We start from the raw sequence: 23,994 nt of genomic DNA, 5'->3' as shown, positions 1-23,994 counted from the left end.
CTGGTATTTAGAATATACAAAGAACTCTTACAAGTCAGCAGTAAAAGACAAACTCCAATTCAAAATGAGCAAAGGAATCTGAATAGACATTTCTCCAAGATACACAAATGGCCAGTACGTGAAAAGATGCTTGAAATCATTAGTCATCTGGGAAATGCAAATCAAAACCACAAGCTACCACTTCACAGCCGCCAGAATGTGTCAAATTAAAGGGACAGATAGTAGCAGATGTTGGTGATGATGTGGAGAATTTAGAAACAATCATACACTGCTGGTGGGAATGTAAAATGGTGCAGCCACTTTGGAAAACAGCCTGGCAGTTTCTCAGAAGGTTAAACATAGAGTTACCATATGACCTAGCACTTCCACTCCTAGATATGGGCCTAAGAGAATGGAAGACATAGGTATACACAGAAACTTTTACATGAATGTTCATAGAAACATTGTTCATAATAGCCCCAAAGTGGAAACAGCCCAGTGTCCATCAACTGATGAATGAACTAATAAAATGTGATTTATCCACACAATGGAATATTATTTGGCCATAATAAGGAATAAAGTACTGCTGTATGGTACCACGTGGATGAACCCTGAAAACATTATGCTAATTGAAAGAAACCAATCACAAAAGATCACATATTGTCGATTTCATTGATACAAAATTTCCAGATCAGGCAAATCCATAGAAATAGAGAGTAGATTAGTGGTTGCCAACGGCTGGGGGAAGGGAAAATCGATAATGACTGCTCATGGGTATGGGGTTTGTTTTGGGGGTGATGAAAATGTTCCAAAATTGATTGTGGTGATGGCTACACAGTTCTGTGAATACGTTAAAAACCATTAAACTGTATGCTTTAAATGGGTGAATTCTATGGTTTGTGAATTACATTTCAATAAAGAAAATAGAAAATATACCAACCTGGTTAGCTTTTACATACCTATGTGCAAATGGTTTGATTGCAAAACATATACTTCCCTTCTGATAGGGACTTAGATGTTTAGTGTTAATTTGCTTTTTGAAAGAGTGTAGAAAAGAAGGTTACCTCTCACTGTGTCTTTCATTTCTCCACACCTTAATTGTGAGAGGTTTAAGATTATACTGTTAGCATAATTGCATGGCTGAAAAGACTATCGCTGACCTACATGGCTGAGCACCGATGAAACTTCACCCGGACGAGTGTGGCCTTCCTGTCCTCTCTCTGCGCTGTGTTTCTTCCCCACCAAACCAAATTACTTCACTTAGGTATCTCTGGCACTTCCCTGTTCTTATCCATTCGTTCAGAATTTGTTTCATACAGGCTAGAAATCGGCCTGTCATTCTCTCTACTTAACCCGCTTCTGCCACCTAACTCTTCCAGTTGAGTTTCTGAACCCTTTGCCTGCCAGGTGGGGATAGTTCTCATCCACCTGCCCCAAAGCAGGCAGGTGAAGTGATCTCCTCAGGGCTCCTTTTGATCCTTGAGGTCCACCCTTCTGGCACTTACTGCAGAGCGTTTCTTGTGCTCTACTTGTTTCCTCCCCCCTCCCCCCATCTGTAACGGCTCCTGATGCTGTCTTGCTATGGTAATGAGCATCCACTCATCCCCTGTTTCTCATCTTCCTCCAAGGGGCTAGTAAGGCATTTGAGCCCAAGATCTCTCACCTAGTCAGACCCTGTTCTTGGGAAACCTGATATCATCATCTACTAACCAAAATACTCTCCATTATTTACTGTATTTGGCTTTCTGTTTATGCAAAAGGTACTCAGCTCTTAATTAAACAGATTGAAACAAGTAATTTCAATTCTGAATTACTAGCTTGAGAAGGCAGTGAAGCTAAAGGTTTAACAGGTAAATATAAGTAGTTTTCTCTTTGAGTTACTTTTCTTTCTTTTTCTTTTCGTAGGTAATGGTAATTCGGGATTTGAAGGACAGAGTCGATATGTACCATCTTCTGGAATGTCTGCCAAGGAACTCTGTGAGAATGATGATCTGGCGACCAGTTTGGTTCTTGATCCCTATTTAGGTTTTCAAACACACAAAATGAATACTAGGTAATTGTAAGTCTTTATCCTGAAGTGGAGCAGATGATGATGTTGAATTTAAGAAGAGATGCTAATTTTACTTTTAGTCAGAATTTAAAATGACATTAAAGGAAAGATCTTTGCTGTAGAAGATTTTCTATATGTGAGCCAAGAAAAGCAACAAAAGCTTCCAAGGGTCTTGTCAGTTTTAATTCTGTGTTCTTATTTTATCTTAGGCTGTTTCTATTAAAATATAAAGCTGGAGGAGCATCTCATATTTTATTTTAAATGTTAATGATAATTATCTTAGCTGAAAGAAAAATCTTGTGAAACTTGAAAATGTATATGATGTTTTTTCTGCTCAAAGTAGGTTACATCAGGGTTGTTTTCATGATTTTATTGTAGACTTTTCTTCTCTTAAATAATTGCAACTGTATATAGAGAATTTTGCCATCATGTTTAACCTTTGAGATTCAGCTAATCATGGTAAGAGTGAGTATTTTTAAAGATGTGCTTCTGTTCAGTACACAGATAAGAAAAGAGATGCATAAGTGCTTTATTGAGTATCACATGCCATCTGTATAAAATATGAGACTGAGCACTGCCCATTGCGCTAAGAAGGCACCTGTATAAAATAGTATTACATTGCTTCTAAATCTATTATATTCTCTTAAACATCATCTTTCCCCCAAAAAAGGCCATTAGATAATTTCATGATTGCCACCGGACACTAAGTCGGAACTTTACAACTTTTCTTTACCTCTTAACTTGAGTGGCAAAGGGTTTTCAAGGCTGGTGGAAGAGTGTAACAGCAGGGACTGAGAATGTCGAGCCAGTTCTAGGGCCCTGATCCCGCCCACCTCCCTCACACTTGCACTGGTGTTTGTAGCTCCAGGGCCAGTGACAGCCCTAGAGGGACTTGATCACCAGGTGACTAGTCACCAATAGTTGGGGGAGGGAAGAATTGGTGAGTAAAGGTGACTAGAGGAAATCTTGTGCCATTTTTTCCCCTTTTAATTCGGTCCCTTGCTAGAATTTAAAACAAGAGACAGTGTGATTCATTTGTATCAATTATATTCTAAATCCAGAAAGAAGTAATTCAGATAAAAATGAGCCTTTCGTATTTTCTTTCTTCTTTTTTTTTTTTTTAAGATTTTATTTATTTGAATGAGAGAGAGAGGGAATGAGCAGGGGGGAGAGGGAGAGGCAGACTCCCTACTGAGCAGGGAGCCTGATGTGGGGCTCAACCCCAGGACCCCGGGATCATGACTTGAGCCTAAGGCAGCTGCCTAACCAACTGAGCCACCCAGGCACCCCGAGCCTTTGGTATTTTCATGTGATTTTCTGTTATCATAGACCTTTTCTTGCTATAAAATGAAGTGACAAGTTGATGTGGACTTGAGAACTTATTTAAATAGCTCCCTGCCATCAGAAGGATAGATACCTAAATTTTGTAAGTAGGCAGGTGGATGACTGTTGTCTGGAAAGTCAGCAGGACTGGATGCCCTAGTATCCAATTAAAATCTGGTCTGCATTATTTTAAGTCCATTTCCCTTCTTTCCCCAGTGAGGCTAGCACCCGTTCTCCTAGGAGATCCTGATAATATTTAAGAAATGTGACTCACTTTCACATAATAGTCTTAGAGATACTCAGGGTATTACTGTAAAGGCCCATAATTATGACCTGGAGTCATCAAGCAAGAGAAGAAAGAGGTCATGTTCATTATGCCTTGTATACTGAAATATGGAAGCATGTAAGCCATCTTAGGAAGCATTGCATCAGAATTACAATAAAATTTTCAGTGGTTTAGGAAAGAATTCCTGTGTATTCGGTCCCCTCTCCCCCAGCCATTCTTTGTTCCAAAAGATGAGCAGTTACCTGTTAGTGGCTCCTGCAATAGGAAATAACTCGTATTTTTAAATAAAAGTCCTCCTTGACAACTGCTTCCCATAATTAGTTTTCATGTGAGTCACTTGGGGAGTCTTGTTCAGTTGCAGGTTCTGATTCAGTAGCTGTGGGCTGGGGCCTGAGATGCTCCATTTCTAACAAGCTGCCAACTATACTTAGAATAGCAAGGTCCTAGGCCATCTGGCCTACTGAGCTTTGTTATGACATAATGAGTGGATAAAAAGTTCCTTATCAGTAGTTTCCTAGGTTCATTTAAAAATGTGCAATCTGGGGCACCCACGTGGCATAGTCAGTTGAGTGTCCGACTCTTGGTTTCAGCTCAGGTTGTGATCTCAGGGTTGTGGGATCGAGCCCCGCTTTGGTCTCGGCACTCAGCACAGAATCTGCTTGAGAGTCTCTCCCACTCCCCCCTCCCTTCCGTGCTCTTGCATACACACTCTTGCTCTGTCTCTAACTAAATAAAATCTTTTAAAAAATAAATAAAAACATGCAGTCCTAAGATATAAACTTCAGGGTTACTCCACAAATATTATTAAAATTCAAGACACGACTGTATCCAGATAACCCTAAATTAAAATGCAGGATCTTAAATTAGTTAAACCACATTAAACATTCAGAAGAAAACATTTGTTTGTATTTTTCAGTACAACATGTAATTCTACTCCTGGAGTTCCTAGAGTAGCCATAGGTGGTGTAGATGGTTGTGCTCTGCCCTTTCTAGAGCACCTTGGGCCCACGTGGCTGAGCAGGCAATGCGGCTGTGTCCCCGAGCGCTGTCCACCTTTACTAGAGGTGTTCATTTCAAAGGCTTTTTTTTTTTTTAAAAAGATTTATTTATTTGAGAGAGAGTGCGTGCATGTGGGGGGGGGGCAGAGGGGGAGAAGAGAGAGAATCCTCAAGTAGACTCCCCAGTGAGCATGGCGCCTGACATGGGGCTCGGTCCCACGACTCTGAGATCATGACCTGAGTCGGACGCTTAACTGACTGAGCCACCCAGGCGCTCCCATTTCAAAGGTCTTTTTCTTTTTTTTTAAGATTTTATTTATTTATTTCACAGAGAGAGAGAGAGCACAAGTAAGCAGAGTGGCAGGCAGAGGGAGAGGGAAAAGCAGGGTCCCCGCTGAGCAGGGAGCCGGACACGGGGCTCAATCCCAGGACCCTGGGATCATGACCCGAGCCGAAGGCAGCCGCTTAACTGACTGAGCCACCCAGGCGCCCCTCAAAGGTCTTTTAACAGGCTTTTGTAAGCTACCATTAGGGAATACACAGAAGTTTTATTAATGAAGCTTGTAATCTTAGTGAAAGGCATATGTGTTCATTTAATCTTCGTGAACTTGAAAATAAAACTGTCTTCTAATTCTTCACCTTTTGAGCAAGAATTTATCAGAATGTTGTCTTATGTCATTCTCAAAGATAGCATTTTATAGGAAATGAGGAAAATCAGTGGTGCTGCATTAGAATAATTTTGACTGTTTCTTAAATTATTAAGCTTATGGACTTCTCTTTGGGGTATGAAAGACATGACTGGAGCTTGGATCTTCACTGTCCAAGTTGTCTGTCACTTGTAGGAGTGATCTCCTCGTTCCCATGTTTGTACATCTGTAATTTGATTGTCCTTTTTCAGTTTCTCTGTTTTATGCCTTTTCCCCTCCCTCTACTTCTCGCGGTGTACCGTCAGAAACCATGTTCAGATACAGTAGATACTTCACAGTTTAAGAATTTCCCCAGCTCTGTTATGAATGCTTATGTTTTAATCTTGATAAATCCCTACATTTACGAACAAGTTAGAGTTGTAGCATGACTATCTAGAAATGGTATAAACAAAGTAGTAATTTCAATTTATTGGGGAATATTTAGATTTAGTTGACTTCTGTCCATTATGAAAATGAAATTCTTCCTTTTAACCAGAGAACAGAGTTGCTGGTTATGCCTCTGATTTTTTTTTTAATGTCTCTAATTTTTTAGAAAGCACGTGGACAGGTGATAGTGTAAAGCAGGGGTTGGACGCCTTCCGTGATGCCCCTTGTTGTAGGCGGCACAACTTGGAGGTTTCCGTCTCCTGGGGAGTGGGGGACGCTGAGCAGGAAATAACACGATGAAGAAATGGGAAGAATCCTCACAGGATTTTTGGAACTTTTCTCTATTTTTCTAATCCAAATTATACTCGGCTTGTCTCATCCTTCTGTTGTAACCACCTAATTTTAATTTTGCTTATTTATGTATTTGATTTTTCATATCCAGTATGGGGTGTAAATTTATAAATCACTTTAAATGTCACTTTAAAATCAAGCGCTTGATTAGAAAACAAAGACATTTTTAGGCCTTCTAACTTAATGTGATCAAGGGGGAAAGGATGTCGTGTGGGAAAGAGATTTTCGGCATCTTGGCCTTTGTTTATATGCTGAGTCTGCCCACGGCTTCACAAAGCTCTTGAGTGTCACAGCGCTTTAAGGACTTGTGGGACAACTAATATTGTAAGTCTGTTTCGAAGTTATAAATACAACTTATACAAATAGTTTTTATTGTTGTTGTTTGTTTTTGCATTTATATAGCGCCTTTCCTTCGAGGAGCTCAAGGCATTTTTCAAAATCTGACAGTTTTCCTCACAACAACCCTGTGAGGTAGGTAGAGTGCATTACAAACAATAATAAGATACCAGCTAACCTGTTTCAATCTTTATGATGTTCTTTTGTGTTAAGTACTTGGAGGTGTCAGCATAAACACGATTTTTAGAACATTTTGCAAACCTTTTAAAATAGTTTGATCATAGTAATAGCTGTATTTAAAAAACCACTTGTACTCCATAACAGGGTAATTTTAAGAGAAAGCATTCATCAAAAGATCAGGAGTCACTCCCTGGGATTAGCTGAGCACTGATTGCAGGACTCAGCCAGGTATGTGTCTGGGGATTGTCTCCTTTCAGGTCCAGAAGGAATGAAGAGCTGTGGTTCTAGCATGATTCCTCAGCATCTACCAACTGTCCGTGTGCAGCTGAACTTTCTTCAAAGGGGGAAATGTGTTCACAATGTTGCCTCACCGTCTTCTTATTTTATATCTTAAATATTTGAGCATTTTCTCTCTCTTCCTCTCTCCTTCCCTTGCTCCCTTTTTTCTGTCCCCCTCCTCTTTCCTGCTCCCTCCAGTCAGCTCTTGGGTGTACATGCTAATGGAAGGGCACAGTAGTACAGCTAATACAAATCCGCAACTTCCCTTCATTGCCACACTGGTCACTTGGGTTTGGAAACAGAAAAACCAAATAGCAAGAAAACCTGGGAAGTCAGTCTCTGGAAAGAGTGGGGAACAGGTGTGTGGGAGTGTGAATTCATGTTTCTTTTTGCCCTTTTTAATAATAAATGATTTAAGTGACATATTTTTGTATTTCTTATACCAGCCATTGATCAGAGGTGTGGGAATGTTTGGTTTATTTAAAGTTGTAAAGTTTGTATTAAGAGAGGGAAGGAGGGACATACTGATTTGGAAATGCCAAATTCCTGTCTCTTGCCTCCCCTGCCACGCTAATTGCCACCTCCCAGATACTGAATTCAAAAGTGTATATTTGTGTCCACCCCTTTCGCAGTCTCTGGCTGGGCCCTGTGCTGTGCTCAGTCAAATCCTATTCTGATCATGAAGCACCAGAGGACCCTCAGAGTCGTACACGACAGAGTAGGACTGGGCACAAGGCCGGGTAATAATAGTCCCTCCGTTAACAGCCCTTACATTAGGCCTTGTTTTCCTCATTTATGGAACAGGAGCATTGTTTCACATAACCTAAATATTCTTCTAGCTTTAAGAACCGTGGTGTGAGGACAGCTTTGTACAGTTTGCATGGTAGGTTTAGAATGATTGTGGTTAAGGAGAGGACAAAGGGTATTTTTCTCCTCAATAGTAGAAAAAAACTTTTTTCCAGGGTCTTCAGTGCCTTTTTGCTCTGGCTCTATTAGTTGTAACAATCTTATGTTATTAAGTAATTTTATCTTCCCGCAGTATCTGTTATAATGGGATTTGACTTGAGCTGTCAGCCAGGTGATTTTGATGTACTTCTGTAGGATTATCGAAAACAACTGTCTCATCCCCTTCCTGTCTGCACCCAGAACCATTTCTTCCTTTGCCTCACTGTCATTTCACGCCTATAGCAGCCAACTGAGACAGTAAGTTCTGACAGTAAATTACATCTTAAGTGAAATAGGGGTTCTTGCCAGTGAGTAGTAGCAAGGGGCAGTTTCGGGGGTTTTGTTTGTGTTTGAAGCAGTAGAAGTCAGGAAAGCAGAAACAAAGGCAGACTATTACTAAATCGCAGGTTGGTTATTTTGTGTTGGTTTTAGCATATAAATTGTTTGGCATCATGAACAAAGAGTAAGCAAAACTAAGGAGAGCTGACAGGCATTTTCAGAGAGGGAGGAACGTGTTTCAGGAAGTGGAGAGCGCACAGAAGGCCTGTCAGGAATAGGCAGCATCCATTCCACGTCTGCAGCTTATTTTTCTGACATGTTCTCAAGAGCTTTAGGTGAATTTAGCCCTGACTTTGGCTTGCTTTCTAATGCATCAAGCCATGCGGTTATTTTAAAACACAGTGTCACCGTTGGTCGATTCCACGTTAAACTTGGAAAGATGGCTTGGCTGTTTCTGTGCTTTGTAGCCACTTAACATCATAGATGAGTCCTCATATTCATTCTATAAGTGAACTGTTGCTTTTCTGTTTCCTCCACAAAACATGGGTTATCTGTTTCCCACCATTTCACATTCTGTCTTGCTCGAAGAGGAGGTGTGCCTTAGCTGACAGCTGCTGGGGCGTCTTGTCTGTCCTTCCTGTGCAGGGAACTTCATAGTGGAGCATTGCGGCACGGAGGGTTTAGGTTTCTAAGAAACCCACTCTTGACAAAATCGCTTGTGGTGGCTACAAGTAAGTAGTTTAGTATTCTATCTGTGTGGAAGTATGGATGTTTCCACAATTCTGCAGGTGGTTTTTTTAGATCATTTTAACGGTGGTTCTCTGACACCGTATTCTGACAGCTTAGTTAAAGACCTTCTGAATTGTTTAAAGGATTTGCACTCACCTGCCTGTGAGGGCTGGTATGCTAATTGATTGAAATGGAAAATAATATAGGGCATTGTCCGTTTATTCATATGATCTCTCTGGGATGTGCCTGAAGTCTTTCTCATAGTTCTGCTTACTAGTTGTGAGCAGCTTATTGACACTCTAGCTAGTTAGTTCCTAGCGGTGTCAGCTTGCATTTCTAGAGTGGATATGGGTCCTGTCCAGTAAACAGCATTCCCCCCACTCAGGGGCTCACGTCTTTCCTCTTCCTTGTTCTGGTACTTTCCCTAAATGTTGCTGGCCAAGCTGGCTCCCTCAGCCCTTGTTCAACTCTTTGAATCCACCCTCATTAAGATCCTCTGCTTAGACTTCCCCTCACTTTGCCTGCTGCCTTTTGATTCTTTCCTGCCTATGGTAATAATCTGCTTTTTCTTTAGAAAGCTGAAATCACCACTTTCCTCATTGCCCACATCACTGTCAAATCCAAAACCCCTTCTCAAATAGACCTTACACCTCCGTTAGTTTCCATACTTGAAAGTGCTGTAGCGTGTAGTTTGTGCCCTGTTAACTTGAAGTAGCATAACGATGCCTTGCTTAACCATTGGATGCATGTATGTGTCTCTTAGTACCAAAGGGGTTTTCCATTCAAGAGCAGTGGTTGTGTCTTTGCTCATATTTTCCTCCACACCACCTGTGTACACAGTGCCTAATAAAGAATCTGTGGTGAGGTACTGTGGCTTAAAATCTCACTGAAATGTGATGGAGACCTTTATGATAGCTTACCTGGAAAAAAATTCTGCTTGGATACTTCCTGTGCTAGAGTTTGTGCCAGATCTTACTTCCATGTTAGTGTGTTCAGGGTTTGCAAGACGTGCAGTTTTAATTGTTAGAGTAGTAAGATGCGGAGTTCAAATATATTTTCTCCTCAGCCACTAATAGTTTTTTAACAGTTTATTTCAGTAGCAGTCTAGCTCCTTTTTTGTTGCTGGACATTCCAAAAACAAAACAAAAGAACTTTATTTGGGAAAATAAACCAAAAGAAATTGACATGAGAAGAAATTTTGAAATTAAGATGCAAGTTACACGTTTTACTGAGAGAACACAGCTTTAGAATAAGGGGCTTTACAAACAGAAGTCTTTTTTGGACCACGATTGTACAGTATTCTGAAAGCATGGCTGGTTTTATTATAGAAGCCTTTCAGAATTCTACGCCGACAGTTTTTTCTTTGAAATCACCAATTTATCAGTATCACCGCTAGAGTTGTGCTTTTTGCAAAACTCTTTGCTCTCTGAATGCAGTTATCAAAGATTAATTTGACATGGGTGTTAGAACATCAGGGTGTATTTCGGGACCTCTTGGGATACTAGTTGGTTTGGGATTTTTCTAACTGTGCACATACAGAATGTTGTTTATGGCATGATTTTGTTTGCTTCATCCCTCTGAAGCTCATTGCCTTGCACTCTTCTGGCTTGAATTCTGCATGTTTTAAAAAAAATCTTGTCATTCTAACTCTCAATTAGACACATTCTGTTTTAGATCTTTTGTACCATCCAAAGTATATGGCTAGTATGAGCCGGAATCAGACAGCTTTCGTTTGAGTCATCTGGTCATTTATCAGTTAAATGAGGTAATAGTAAAATAAGAATATCAAAGTATAGTTTGAAGAAAGAGAAGTTCTAGTTCCTGGTGATCGCTATTACTTGAGCATAATTCTCAGGATTATTGATGATTATCTTTTGTTAAGTCTGGCTGTTTTTAGTTTATTAATCTCTTATCTCAGAAACTCGCAACAGTGGCCCAGGGATGATAGCAGATAACTAAAGTGGATGTTTTGATTTTGTTCAGATTTCGGCCTATTAAGGGAAGGCAAGAAGAACTAAAGGAAGTCATTGAACGTTTTAAGAAAGATGAACACTTGGAGAAAGCCTTCAAATGTTTGACTTCAGGCGAATGGGCACGGCATTATTTTCTCAACAAGAACAAAATGCAGGAGAAATTATTCAAGGAACATGTAGGTTTATTGATAAGATTAATGCTATTTTTCTGTTTGGATAAGAGTAGAGAAAACTAAAGCTTAAATTTTAGTGAACTTGAAACTTTAAATCAATTTTGCATAATAAAGCTGAGCAATGTGAAGTTATAATCATACATAAGATCGTTTGTATGACTCTCCAAAGAGAAAACTTTGTCATCTAAAGGTGAAATTTACTGTGAACTTTTAGAGGAACTTGGCCAAGCTTCTAGGTACTCAAATATGTGAGATTTTAAAGTAACAACAGAGTTTGTTACTTAATGATCTTTAATGTTTTATGTTGTTGGTGATGGTTTGCTTTTATAATTCTGAGCAAGTCTAACTGGATAAACAATACAAAGTTAATATTTTTTTTTTTTTTTTTTTTTTCCTGTTTTAGGTATTTATTTACTTGCGAATGTTTGCGACTGACAGTGGATTTGAAATACTGCCTTGTAATCGATACTCATCCGAACAAAATGGAGCCAAAATCGTGGCAACGAAAGAGTGGTAACTATTATACTAGTATAACCCGTCATGTCATCTTAGTTAGAGTTCTGTCGTAAATAACTGTGGAAGTGCTGAGAGAGTTGTGGGAAGGAGTGAAGCCAGGCTCACCCTAAAGGAGCCAGTGCAGGGCCAGTGACTTGGCCCAGTGACCTGGGTCAGGACAGTGAAATGAGAAATCGGAGTTGAACCAGATCTGTCCCTAAGCCACCGTGCTTTGAGTCTGAGTGCGGCTTGGTGACGAGGCTGCTGGAAGCGTGTGGGCGCCAGGGCTGGAGAACCTGGCTTCGAGAGTTCGTCTCCTGCTGGCCTAGAGGAAGGTGGGCTGTGAAGTCTTAATGATCCTAGGAATTTCACAGGTGGAAATTTTCTTCTGCGTTGCCTGCCTAAATATATACACAGACATAGATTTGCCCATTTAAATAAGGGTAGCGAAGTGGAGCCCAGGTAGGAGGGATGGAAGCCATTCGTGAGAGAGAATATTGGATTATATTTTTCTTCTGATGCCTGTTCCTACCTTATCTCTCAGAAGAAGGAACATGTTGCCCCTCTCATAAGCTACCCTCAATACCCTCAGTATTTTTTATAGCAAAAATGTTAGAATCAGGTACCTGAAAACGGGGTGGCCAAAGAGCAGCACGCCCCGGCCTCTGCGCTAGATGTGTGCTTGTGAGTGTACATGGGAATATGTGGAGCCTGCTCCCCGGCTCCCCTGGCTCCCTGTGTTATTGGTGGATGTAGAGCTTTGGGGTCTTGTCTTCTAGGGCTGGGCTGTCCAGTGTGGTGGTTACCAGCCGCTCATGGCTCAGTATGAACTGGGAAGTGTTGTCCGTGTGATTTATGTGCCAGATGCTATACTAACCTGTAGTCCTCATTAACATTTCTGCTGGAATAGGATTGGGGGTATATTGGGTTAAAATATATGACTAAAAGTAATTTCGCCTGGTTTTTCCTTTACTTTCTTTTTTTTTTTTTTTTTAAAGATTTTATTTATTTATTTGACAGAGAGAGAGACAGCGAGAGAGGGAACACCAGCAGGGGGAGTGGGAGAGGGAGAAGCAGGCTTCCCGCTGAGCAGGAAACCCGATGCGGGGCTCGATCCCAGGACCCTGGGACCATGACCTGAGCCGAAGGCAGACGCTTAACCGACTGAGCCACCCAGGCGCCCCTTTCCTTTACTTTCTTAATGTGGCTGCTAGAACGCTGAGGATTCTGTGTTTGGCTTCCATTACATTTCTCTTGGATGGTGCTGCTCTAGAGGGTGGCATCCCATTCCTGGGTCCTTGTGACCTTTTCCTCCTGCTTGTCTCTGTCTCCCTTTTTTTTTTTAAATTTATTTATTTTATTTTATTTTTATTTATTTATTTTTTTAAGTTTTATTATGTCTCTGTCTCCTTCATCCACTGTCAGCAAGTTGAATTGAGGGCAGCGGGTATTTGCGTCCTTCCTGCCTGCAAAACGTGACACTGCGTGCTGCAGGGGATTCAGAGACAGCTTAGCGCAGCTTCTGGCCTCTCGTAGCGAAGAGGCAGCTAGGCAGGCAGCCGTGGCTCGAGGCTGTGGGGCGTCCGGGGAGGGCGAGGACATAGCCCGGTGCAGGTCCCAGGGGCTCAGCTGGTAGACACACAGCTAGGTTTTCTCAGTTCCTGGTATTGATTGGACAGGCTTATTTTATTAAAAGAAGCCTTGTTACTTATAATTACTAGTAATTTTTAACATGACATATTTTAAATAGGAAACGAAATGACAAAATAGAATTACTGGTGGGTTGTATTGCCGAACTTTCAGAAATTGAGGAGAACATGCTACTTAGACACGGAGAAAACGACTTCAGTGTCATGTATTCCACAAGGAAAAACTGTGCTCAGCTCTGGCTTGGCCCCGCCGCCTTTATAAACCATGGTAAGCTGTGCTTCTCGGGCGGGCGCGAATGGCGGGCAGGACTGCTAAGACTTAGCATGGCCTTGTCAGACCGTCAAACCTCGTCTCCCTTAACAGGAGGTTGGAGATGGGACCTCTTTATCTTTCCCCACCAATTTATTAAATAAATAATCCTGTAGTTGAACTCGAGACCTAAACTTCTATCAAAAGTTGTAAAATTATGTGGAAAGCTTATTTCAGATTTCTGTAATTGTTCGTGTTTCAGATCTTATCTACAGTTAATTGACTTTATCTTTTGGACATTTTTCAGATTGCAGACCTAACTGCAAGGTAAGCGGAGACATTTTTTTATTTCAAGTGTTTTGTTTCTGCCTCAGGTATGAGTTTCTTAATAAGTCGATTGTATTTCAGTTTGTGTCGACTGGTCGAGATACGGCGTGTGTGAAGGCCCTGAGAGACATTGAGCCTGGAGAAGAGATTTCTTGTTATTACGGAGACGGGTTTTTTGGAGAAAATAATGAGTTCTGCGAGTGTTACACTTGCGAAAGGTAGAGTATTGAGTAAGGTGGTTGTGGGCATGAGCTGAGGTCACTTCCTCCTCATTTGCACGCAGGGGTCGTCCTCTGTGTTCCGTAGCCTTGCACCCGGCACAGCGTGAGTCAGCAGCCAAAAATGAAGAGCTCTTTAGGGACCTTGGCACCTCAGCCTTTAAAATCTTATTACCAGCTTATTGTTTTCTGAGTTGGTCAGAATACCAGTGTGCCTAAAGAGAGAATGGGAACTAACACACATGTGTGTACGTACACACACACAACCACACACACACACACACACACACACACACACACACACAGTGCCAGAGTGGGGTTGCCCAAAAAATGGCAAGTGACATTCACCACAGATAATCATGTAAAAACCCTGAAGTTGTCTTGGGTATTAACAAGCTGTGGCTTCTGGAATTTTTATGGGTTTTGTTTGTTTTAATTTTTTTATTCGAGTGTAGTGGACACCCCACAATACGCTAGTTTCAGGTGTACAACATAGTGATTCGGCCTCTCTGTATTATGCTATGCTCACCACAGGAATTTTTCTGTTTTGATGTCCATACTTTTCGTAATTCCTAAGTTCTGTCTCTTCCTTAATAAGGTACCTCTTGTGTCCCGTCAAGATTCTGGAGTCATTGTAGAAATCCCCCAGATCGGACTTAGCGGGACTCCTGGTTTCCACTCACTCGCTGCACTGGTTTCTGCATAGAAGAGCTCCCAGAGGTGGCCTCACCCAGAGGCGGCCTCACGAGCTTGTCTCGCTGGTGCTGCGGGAAGGCTTCTGTCACGAAGCAGTGCACGTTGGCATAGGCCACACAGCAGAGCAAACCTGGGTTTGTTGAGTCTGTTTTCCTTACCTTGTACTGTGCTGGGCGCTTTACTAACCCTGACTCACTCAGTCTCCACGGCCATCCTGTGAGAGGGAGTACCAGTGATAAGTCCACATTGCAAGGACAGAAACGGAAGTGTCTGAACCCGGGGCAGCTGAACTCCAGAGCCCTCGTTCTGCCCACTTCATACTACTTTTGCAAATACGAGCAGGGCTGTCCGGTAGTGCTCCTTCTCCCTCTGAAAACACCCAACCTGTAGCCAGCCAGCCTCGGGGGAGAGAGTGAATGCCCCAGAGGCCCCACTCCCCTTCTTTCCAGGTAGCTGGCAGTATTGTCCCATGTCACGAGAGAGCAGAAGCACGGAGTCATGGTACTATCCCAGCCGCTTCTCTCCCATCATCGGGGTCCTTGCCATAAGGAATGGCAGAAAACCTGTTTCTGGTCCTGCTGAATTTTTGTCCCCCTCCCTTTTTGGGGGGTGGTGGTGTAAAAAGTTTATCATTTTCTACATAAAAAATGGTTTGAATGTTGGTTAAATCTTAGAATAGCCCACAAAAAGACCTTTAATCCATGAAGTAGTTTAATTATACTTGAATAATGCTTCAAAAATCATTTTCTAGGGAAAGCATATAGTGTAGCACTTAAGTGCCTAAGATCTGGAACTTGCATGAGTTGAAATCCTGTGACTGCACTTCATTATTACCTACGTGATCTTGGGCGACTTAGCTGCTTTTTGTGCCTTAATTACCCCATCTATAAAGTGGAGATAACACTAGAAGCGGTCTCACAGGGTCACTCTGAGGATTAAATTTATTATTTCCTGGGAGGCACATGGAACAGTGCACAGTTAATACTCAGACGTTAGCTACCAGGTTATTTTGTGGTTTCTGGTTATTTGCCCATTAGAGTGTAAGCTCCATGAAGGCAGAGATTTTTTTTATCCTTTCACTTACTACTACTATATCCCCAGCATCCAGAACAGCGCCTGGCACTAGTAGGTTCTTCATAAGTATTTGGTCACTGAATGAATGCATGAACAAACGAACGGGGCAAACAGGATGCTAAGTAAGCTTTCAGAGGCTGTCCTGAGAGATGCAACCACATATTCAGGATTCCGGGCCAAGCCTGAAACAGCTCTTTTACCAGTCTGGAATTGCATATATCAGCCTGTTCCTCAGACAAATTAATTCTCTGTGAGCCTCAGTTTCTCACTGGTCAGATGGGGGTGATCCTGTCTCCTCCACAGGGTTAGTGTGAGGAGTGGATAGATACACAAGCAGATCCATTTTTAATGGAAAGGCTTACTCCAAACAGTAGCCACGGCTCTTTTCAGACTATTTGAGCACTTTGATTTAAAGGTTGATTGCAAATATTCTTGAAATTCTTAGGAACACCTAAGAGGGTAAGACTAGTCAAAGGGACTCATTCAGTTATTCATCAGCTATTAATTGAATAACTGACTTACGTTAGGTCTAGTACATGCCGAGTAAACAAGACTAGCACAATGCCAGATGTGAGAGCAGTGCAGGGACATGCACACATGCGCTCTGCCAGGGCTGCAGGATGAGAGGAGGTGGCCCCGTGAAGAAATCAGTGAGCAGAAGGTTTACAAAGGCACTGAGATCATGGGTGAAGCATCCAGGATGCATTTGATGCACATTTCTGACTATAACCGTCCTGACAATCACTATTGTGAATGTAGTATGTTCGTAAGTAAGTGCTGCGGATCTTACTGTGGAAAATGTGAGGAATAAAGTCTAATGAAGGACCAAAAAATAGGAAGGATTAGATTATTTTTAAGTTTATATAGAAATATGTCTGATGATAGGCAAGAAAAAATTTCTCAAGTATAGTTAGAGGAGATTTGCATTAACAGATACCAAAGTAACTAGGAAGCAGCGATCAGCATTTGGTGCTATTAGCCCAGAATTGGACAAACAGAAAAAAGGACACGAACAGAGGCCTGAGACAGCGGCGAGTGTGTGTGAGATCTGATATCACATACAGGGAAATGATTTGTCTAATGAATGATGTTAGTATCATTCGTTGTGCATCTGGAAGAAAACCAAGCTAAGTTCAAGATGGGTTAAAGATTAAAATTTTAAAATACAATGCAAAATTGTTAGAAAAAAATTAGTAGAATATCTGTCTAACCTTGGGGTGGTAGAGATGTTTTGAAAGAAATAAGGTAAAAAACAGTGAATACGAGAATGTTTGAAAGGTCAAAAGTAAAATCAAAGACAACTGATGAACCAAAGGGAAAACAGTACACATGTGGCAGAGTTAATAATCCAAATAACAAAAAGCTCCTAGAAGCTCATAAGGAAAAGACAGACTCCAGAAGAGAAAGGTAAGGAGGATGCCGCACAGAAAATCATGGCCATAAACAAGGCAGTTAAAACAGTAAGCAGGTATTTGTTGTCGCTATCAAATTGGCAAAATATAAGAGTTATACTCTATAGTGCTGGTGAGGATGTGGAGAAATGGGCACTCATACGTTGTTAGTCGGGCCATGAATTGTCTGGCAATCATTCAAAATAAGTGCACCCTATTACCCGGCAGTCAGTCCCATATGGGAGAATCTCTCCTGTGGAAATACAAGCAATCGTTAGTAAGGATTTGGTTTCAAGAGCAGTATTACCAGCAGTGTTCCTGGTGGCAAACAAAAACAAAAATAAAAATTCCTGCAAGTTTCACTAACCACCAGTGAGGAATGATTGAATGCATCAGGGAATGTTTATTCAGTGTAAAATGTACAGTTTTCAAAACATATGTTCAGTTTAGATTTATTTGTCTGTTGCATAATGATAAAGCTGATTGCTGAGTATTACCATACACTTTGGTTTTGTTTTTGGTTTTGTTTGCTTTTTTAAAAAGAAGCAACTGCACAGACCAGTGTGCAGACCGTGGCAGAGGGGTGGAGGATGACACAGCGGCAGGCACCTCGGGGTTTTGGGGGTGCAGGGTGGCTCACCAGCGACTTTGCTTTATGGACTTAGATCCTAGGATTGTTTTGCTTGTTGCAGCAAAGCTGGAGCACGTCTTACTTGCATAAGTTAGAAAAAATCAGGGAAGTAGAGAAGCAGTTGAGTGGTAGAGTTTTACTTTAAAAAAAAACCAAAAACCTCTAATTCCAGAAAAAAATAATTCCACCATGATCATTTGTATTTAAGCATAACTTTTTTTTTTTTGAAAGATTTTATTTATTCACTTGAGACACAGAGAGAGCATGAGCAGGGAGAGAGGCAGAAGCAGGCTCCCCACTGAGCCAGGAGCCCAATACAGGGCTCGATCCCAGGACCCTGGGATCATGACCTGAGCCGAAGGTAGACGCTTAACCATCTGAGCCACCCAGGCGCCCCTGTATTTAAGCATAATTTAAATATGGCCCATTTTTCTGGAAGTGAACCAGAAATGTTATAGGTTATGGGGAAGAGGCATGGAATATCTGAAAATACCGTATTACTCTAATTCCTATGAGAAAAAAATCACCTTTGACATCTCTGCATTTTCTTTCTGCACATGTGTCAGTGTGGACTGGAGTGGAACTGCCTGCCTGTCTGGGTCGCAATTACCTGGACGTTTTACCATGATTTCTGACACACTTTCCAAGACCAGAACTGAGGCAGCCACACAATAAGTTTGTTGTGATTTTTCTTTTTTTAAGATTTTATTTATTAGCACAAGCAGAGGGAGGAGAAGCAGACTCCCCACTGAGCAGGGAGCCCGATGTGGGGCTCAATCCCAGGACCTGGGATCATGACCTGAGCTGAAGGCAGACACTTAACCGACTGAGCCACTCAGGCACCCAGTTTGTTGTGATTTTTGCAGAAACGTTCATAAAAATGGAATTCCAGATCTGTTCTGGAAAGGTGAAAGAAGCAGGAATGCTCACCCTACTTACCAGAGATAGGTTTGGCCATTGGTTTAGGTGTGTGGCCCCTCGCTTTAAGAGGTAAGATGGTAGGAAGGGAGATTGAAAGTTTTGGTGTCCCTTAGCTAAAAGTGGAGCACTCGGATTACTGGTGGGGGTGGGGGGAGTAGTTACTTTGTCTTCATCCACATTCTGAAAGGAGGGCATCACACAGGCTCTTCTGGAGGCCAGTATGCTCCCAGGCTGGAGGGCGCCTATGGTTTTGCTGTGTGTTCAAAAGCTGCTGTTATACGGCTTTTCCTTAACAAGCTGAGGACAAAAAGGCAAGTCAGTGAAGGCAATTTTGGACAAAGAGATTTCTCTTTTTTTTTTTTTTTTTTTGTTAAAGATTTTATTTATTTACTTGACAGAGACACAGCGAGAGAGGGAACACAAGCAGGGGGAGTGGGAGAGAGAGAAGCAGGCTCCCGGCTGAGCAGGGAGCCTGATGCAGGGCTCGATCCCAGGACCCTGGGATCATGACCCGAGCCGAAGGCAGACACTTAACGGCTGAGCCACCCAGGCGCCCCGAGATTTCTCATTTTTTAATTGTAATATGTAGCGCCTTCTTTTTAACCCTCAGTAACTTACTCTCTCGAATTGAGCTGAGTAGAAACTCACCAGTACTCACTGAATAAAGTTAATGTCTGCAAAGTGAGATTCAATAAGGTTGATGAGAGCCTCTTCACGAGCACTTTCACTTCAGAAGAACTTCTATAAAAATGTAAATTATTAGAGTAGGCTACAAATCATTCTTGTCCTGTGAAAAAAGCAAGTCTTTGCCTTTTATTAAGTAACATTGTGTTAATTATGGTCATGTTTATCTTAATAACTTGAAAGAAATTAAACAGTTTTTATTCTAGAAGTCAGATTTTCACTGATGTAGTGTAGCCACCTTACACAGAATTTTAGTTAAGATTTGTTTTGTATCTAACATCGAGTTCTAAGTAATGAATTAATTTATGGAAATTCTCTGGTTTCTTTTTTTAATTCCTTAGTTCTTAATATTCAGCATTATAGAGGTAAATTGCATAGAACAGAGCTGGAATATAATTAACAGGTGGGTTATTTAAGCTATAATGTAGACCTAACTATCGACTAACCAGCTTTGAAATTGAAGAATTAGTTATTTCCACCTACATGTGGACTTCTTCAGGGTCTAGGAGTTTCTCATGGGCAGTTAATAATCAGTTGATAATAGTCACAATAATTTGTATTTAAAATCTAGAGGGTTTTTTGCATTAATTTTATATGCATTTTTAATTCTTTTGTGAGTCCTAGACTTGGCAGATCTCCAGTGATGATTGAGGCCTCATCAGTGAGCCACATCTGTTCACCTGATGTGGCCATGAGCCCACAGCAACTGACCTTGTAGTGAGTACACTGTCTGTTTAACCTGTGCTGTTTTCTCTTTCAGACGGGGAACCGGTGCTTTTAAATCCAGAGTGGGACTGCCTGCACCTGCTCCTGTTATCAATAGCAAATACGGACTCAGAGAGACAGATAAACGCTTAAATAGGCTTAAAAAGTTAGGTGACAGCAGCAAAAACTCAGACAGTCAGTCTGTCAGCTCTAACACTGATGCAGACACCACTCAGGAAAAAAACAATGCAAGTAAGTAAGGGAGATTGATAAGCGTCTGTCTTCTTTTTTTATTATTATTTTTAAGTATTTTCACACAATTATCTTTCTTAAGTATGCTTCACTTCAGTAGTTTTGATCTTTTAAATATTGAGAGAAGCTCTGGGACTCATGTGCTTCAGCAGCACTGCAAGGTTCTAGAAACGATCTGAGCACAAAAGCAGTGTGTATCCCGCCTCCAGATTCAGTCCTGTCCTCTAGACTGAACTGTCTGCTTTTCTTGAATTCCTGGTAACTGGATATTACATTCTTCATCATGTGTTCCAGGGTCGTCCTGTGTTTGAGAGAAACATTTTCAAGGTATTAGTTTGACTGTCGTGATGGCGGTAGGTCCTACAGGAAGACGAAGGACTGGGTAGAGGCGTAGAGGCACGTACGTGTCCCTGCGCCGAGCCAGTCCGTTAGCACGCGTGATGCCAACCTGGGCAGTTCATAGCTCTGGCCTCAAGGCTTCCACCTTTTTACCGCTTGCTTGCCCTTTTCAAACTGAACTGAGCCCGTTCACCAAACCACCAGTTACCAGACTCAGAGTTGTGGTAGAGGAGCATTTCGGAGGTCGCTTACACTGTGACGTGGTGCCTTGGCCTCCATGAAAGCAGCAAGAGAGGTGAAAAGAAGAAGCCAGCATTAAGATACCAGTTGTGCGTGGGGGCAAGACCGTATGGAAGCTGGAAACAGAGAGAATGGAGCATAAAGAGGAAAGAAAGCGAAGCAAGCCTAGCCGGGCAAAAGGAAACGCGTCATGTTTGTGGAGCTTTGAAGTCCTGGGACCATGCTCATGGCTGCCGGTTTCTTCTGGGTAACACCAGTTTCCTCTCATTGCCACTAAAGCTGTAGGCTCTTTAGTCTGACTTGTTTCTGACAGGAATAAAGTTTCAAAGTTTTGACTCGGTGATCCCTAGGGACGCCCGTTTCAGCACGCCAGGTGGCCGTAGGTACTCGGCTGAGCCTTCTGAAGTTGGGTTGTTTGAGGCTCCTCTCCCTACCTTCAGACGTTTGCAGCCCAGCACGGTGCACCCCTCCCCTGCAGAAAACCCTGGAGAGAAGGGAAGGCCTCTCCCATGATGGTGACTGTCACTGCCGTGAATTCCTGCATCCACCTGCTGCTGGACGGTCAGAGGCCAGGTGCAACCCCGTAGTAGAAGAGCAGTGCTGTGTTCCTTGTCCAGTCTCTCATGTCCCAAGTGAGCAGAAAGAGCGCAGTTAGCCCGTCATTCACTGTTGACTGTTGGTTCTAATAATAAATGGAACATAATCAACGTTTTGTTTTCGGAGTCTGGTTCCTTGGTGAAACTGGAGACTTGTGAAGCCCGGTTTAGAAATATGTGCATGAAACACTACAGAGCACGGACACGGCCACCACGCTGCCCACACTGGATGGCTCTGTGACACGGGGGGCATTAACTCCATTCCTACCGTATACATACCGAGTTCAGTACACCATGGAGGCTAAAAGAGCATAACGTGTAGGTAGTTTGTGAGAGTGTACTGACTACTCTGTGACCATCTAGGGGATATTTCTTAGTAAACCAAATACTTAAAGCCTACTAGTTGTTGGAGAGATTCAAGATGGATGAGACTCAGGCCCGTCCCTCAGGCAGCTTACGCCTTAGTGCCGGGATCCGACAAGTACACAGTTACGCAGAGCAGACTATAAATGCCATTGCTCGGGTTCAGAGCGAACCAGTAATCCCTTTGAGCTGTGGTCTCAGCATTACTGAGCAGACATGCAGCACTTCCCAGTGATGGCTGATGGGAGGGGGCTGACTTTGTTCAAATTACCTTTCTGCAGGATTATGGTTTTGAGGACTTGGAGGGTCAATGGAGCTAACTTTGAGGGCCGTGTGTAGAGTTGACAGATGCGGCTCTGTGCTCTGGAGGAGCGAGAGGCTTCTCACCCGTCCTCTCTCAGACCGCCCTAGACGAGGTCCCCTTCATAGCACTGCTCTTGCAGGCCCCCACAGGTATTCTTTCAGATGGGATTTCTTTTGGTGTCTGTGTCTGGACCATAACCTACCTGTTTGAAAGACAGACTCTTTGAGATCGCAGCCGGTAGCAAAGCCAGGGCTGTCCGGGCGTCTCCCAGAGGGGGCGGCGTGGTTGCGTCTGGATCCGGGGTGCTTTCTCCGTGCGTAGCTGCCATCCTCACCCTGCCGTGCGTTCAGAATTCAGGGGGCAGAGACTGCTTGCTTTGAACAGCTTGTATGTTCTCTTCTAAAGAAACATTTCTGCCTGGTTGGGAGAAAAATTATTTCTTCTGCACAGATTTCTTTCCTGAAAGGTGTCTCAGGAGCCCCAAGTTGACTGTTGGCTTTAGCATCTGGAAAGAGGAGACGAGACCATTTTCACAAATTCAGTCCACAAGCCTGAATTATAATGCCGTTATTAGAAGATTGTGGTGTTTTAGGCCTCTGGTGCCTCAGTGGCTGGGCCACCCCCCCATAGTCGGTGCTGTGATACGGGGTGTGAGTCATGCCGATGCCACAGGTTGGTGTGAGGCCCAGAAGACAAGGCCGGTGGAATTAGTTTATCTTAACTCCGGAGCGCCTATCCTAGAGATAGTGGACTGGGCCACCACTTGTCACTGGGAGCTGTGTCAGACCTCACTGTTGATCTGAGCACTCCCTGCTGCTGGGCCTGTAGGCTACTCCGGAGTCCTTTCCAACACCCTGTTGCAGGCAGCCGCTGCCCGTCTGCTGGTCACGTCACATGGAAGATGCTTGTTGTGCCTGCCAAACTTGAACTGAACTCTGAAGTCCTACTCAGGGTTTTCTGGATCTTCACGTGCTGAAGATGCCAGGCTGTGGATGGCCCTCATGTTCCCTTGGTTCACGTTGATAGTGTGCATTTCTGGGGCTTTTCCAGTACAGAACCCAGCCTGAGTGTGCGGGGAGCTTTGCTGTTGTTTTGCTGTTCTTGTACCTGCTGTAATTCTCGAGGCCCACGCAGGGCTGCCTTGCGATTCGGAGGACACCATGAGATGGCAGTGAGGGCCGTGCCGTGTGGGTCCTGTACCCCGGGGGCGGAGACCCACACTGTGACTCTGTGGCATACTTAGTACAGTGGATGTGGAGCCACGGATCTCACTCAGTCCAAATCCCCCATCTCTTCCCCTTACCGGTGGACGATCTTAGGCGCGCTTATCCATATGCGCTTGGTTGTCACATGGATTTAGTAGCACTACAAAGGATGCGCGTTAGGATTGAGATCATACTGATTGGGCCATTTTGCACAGCACCAGTATATAATAATTGCTAAGAATGTGTATCTCCACCTAAAAATACTGTCTTAGGTTTACGCCGCCAGGCAGGAGAGTTGCCCATGGCGTAGCAGCGCGGAGGCCAGAGTGGCCACAGGTGTCCTGGTCTCCACTGAGTCAGAATCCTCAGTCTCTGGACAGACTTCCATTAGTTTGCAGCGTGGCTCCTGTCTTCCTCCTTAAGCCTACCGTCACTATCCTCCTGAACCCCGGAGGACAGTGTAGACCTGTCTGGGAGAGTAGAGCCCTTGGCGCCCATGGGGCTCCCATCTTAGTCACATTGCTCACATTTCTCTTGCCCAGTTTGTCTCAGTCTTTTCTGACCTTTGACTTGAGCATACCTCTTAGCTGGGCTTTTTTTGAGATACTGTTTTTAAAACAAAAGACTAGACTGACCAATACATGAACATATGTAAGTGAGATCTCTGTGTCGAAAGAATACATAGCATCCAATACAGTCT

General features: G+C 42.9%; 1 protein-coding gene across 5 annotated transcripts in view; it reads left to right on the top strand.

Moving 5' to 3' along the window:
* Nucleotides 1-23,994, top strand: part of KMT5B (lysine methyltransferase 5B) — a 55,761-nt gene that overhangs the window by 24,394 nt on the left and 7,373 nt on the right. For 2 of the 5 annotated variants that reach the window (XM_032414507.1, XM_032414508.1), the window contains exons 3-10: nt 1,885-2,032; nt 6,463-6,531; nt 10,792-10,957; nt 11,358-11,467; nt 13,200-13,366; nt 13,656-13,675; nt 13,757-13,893; nt 20,051-20,247. In XM_032414507.1, coding sequence (XP_032270398.1) covers nt 1,885-2,032; nt 6,463-6,531; nt 10,792-10,957; nt 11,358-11,467; nt 13,200-13,366; nt 13,656-13,675; nt 13,757-13,893; nt 20,051-20,247 — 1,014 coding nt within the window. Of the gene's footprint in view, nt 1-1,884; nt 2,033-6,461; nt 6,532-6,720; nt 6,805-7,053; nt 7,215-10,791; nt 10,958-11,357; nt 11,468-13,199; nt 13,367-13,655; nt 13,676-13,756; nt 13,894-20,050; nt 20,248-20,541; nt 21,534-23,994 lie in introns of those variants that run through there. The other 3 variants (XM_032414512.1, XM_032414510.1, XM_032414511.1) reach the window with 3 other exon arrangements.

This window comes from Phoca vitulina, unplaced genomic scaffold (assembly GCF_004348235.1).
Source record: "Phoca vitulina isolate PV1807 unplaced genomic scaffold, GSC_HSeal_1.0 scaffold16, whole genome shotgun sequence".
Taxonomy (NCBI): domain Eukaryota; kingdom Metazoa; phylum Chordata; class Mammalia; order Carnivora; family Phocidae; genus Phoca; species Phoca vitulina.
Note: the sequence above shows the minus strand (reverse complement) of the source record. Positions and strands in the feature narration are given on the sequence as shown.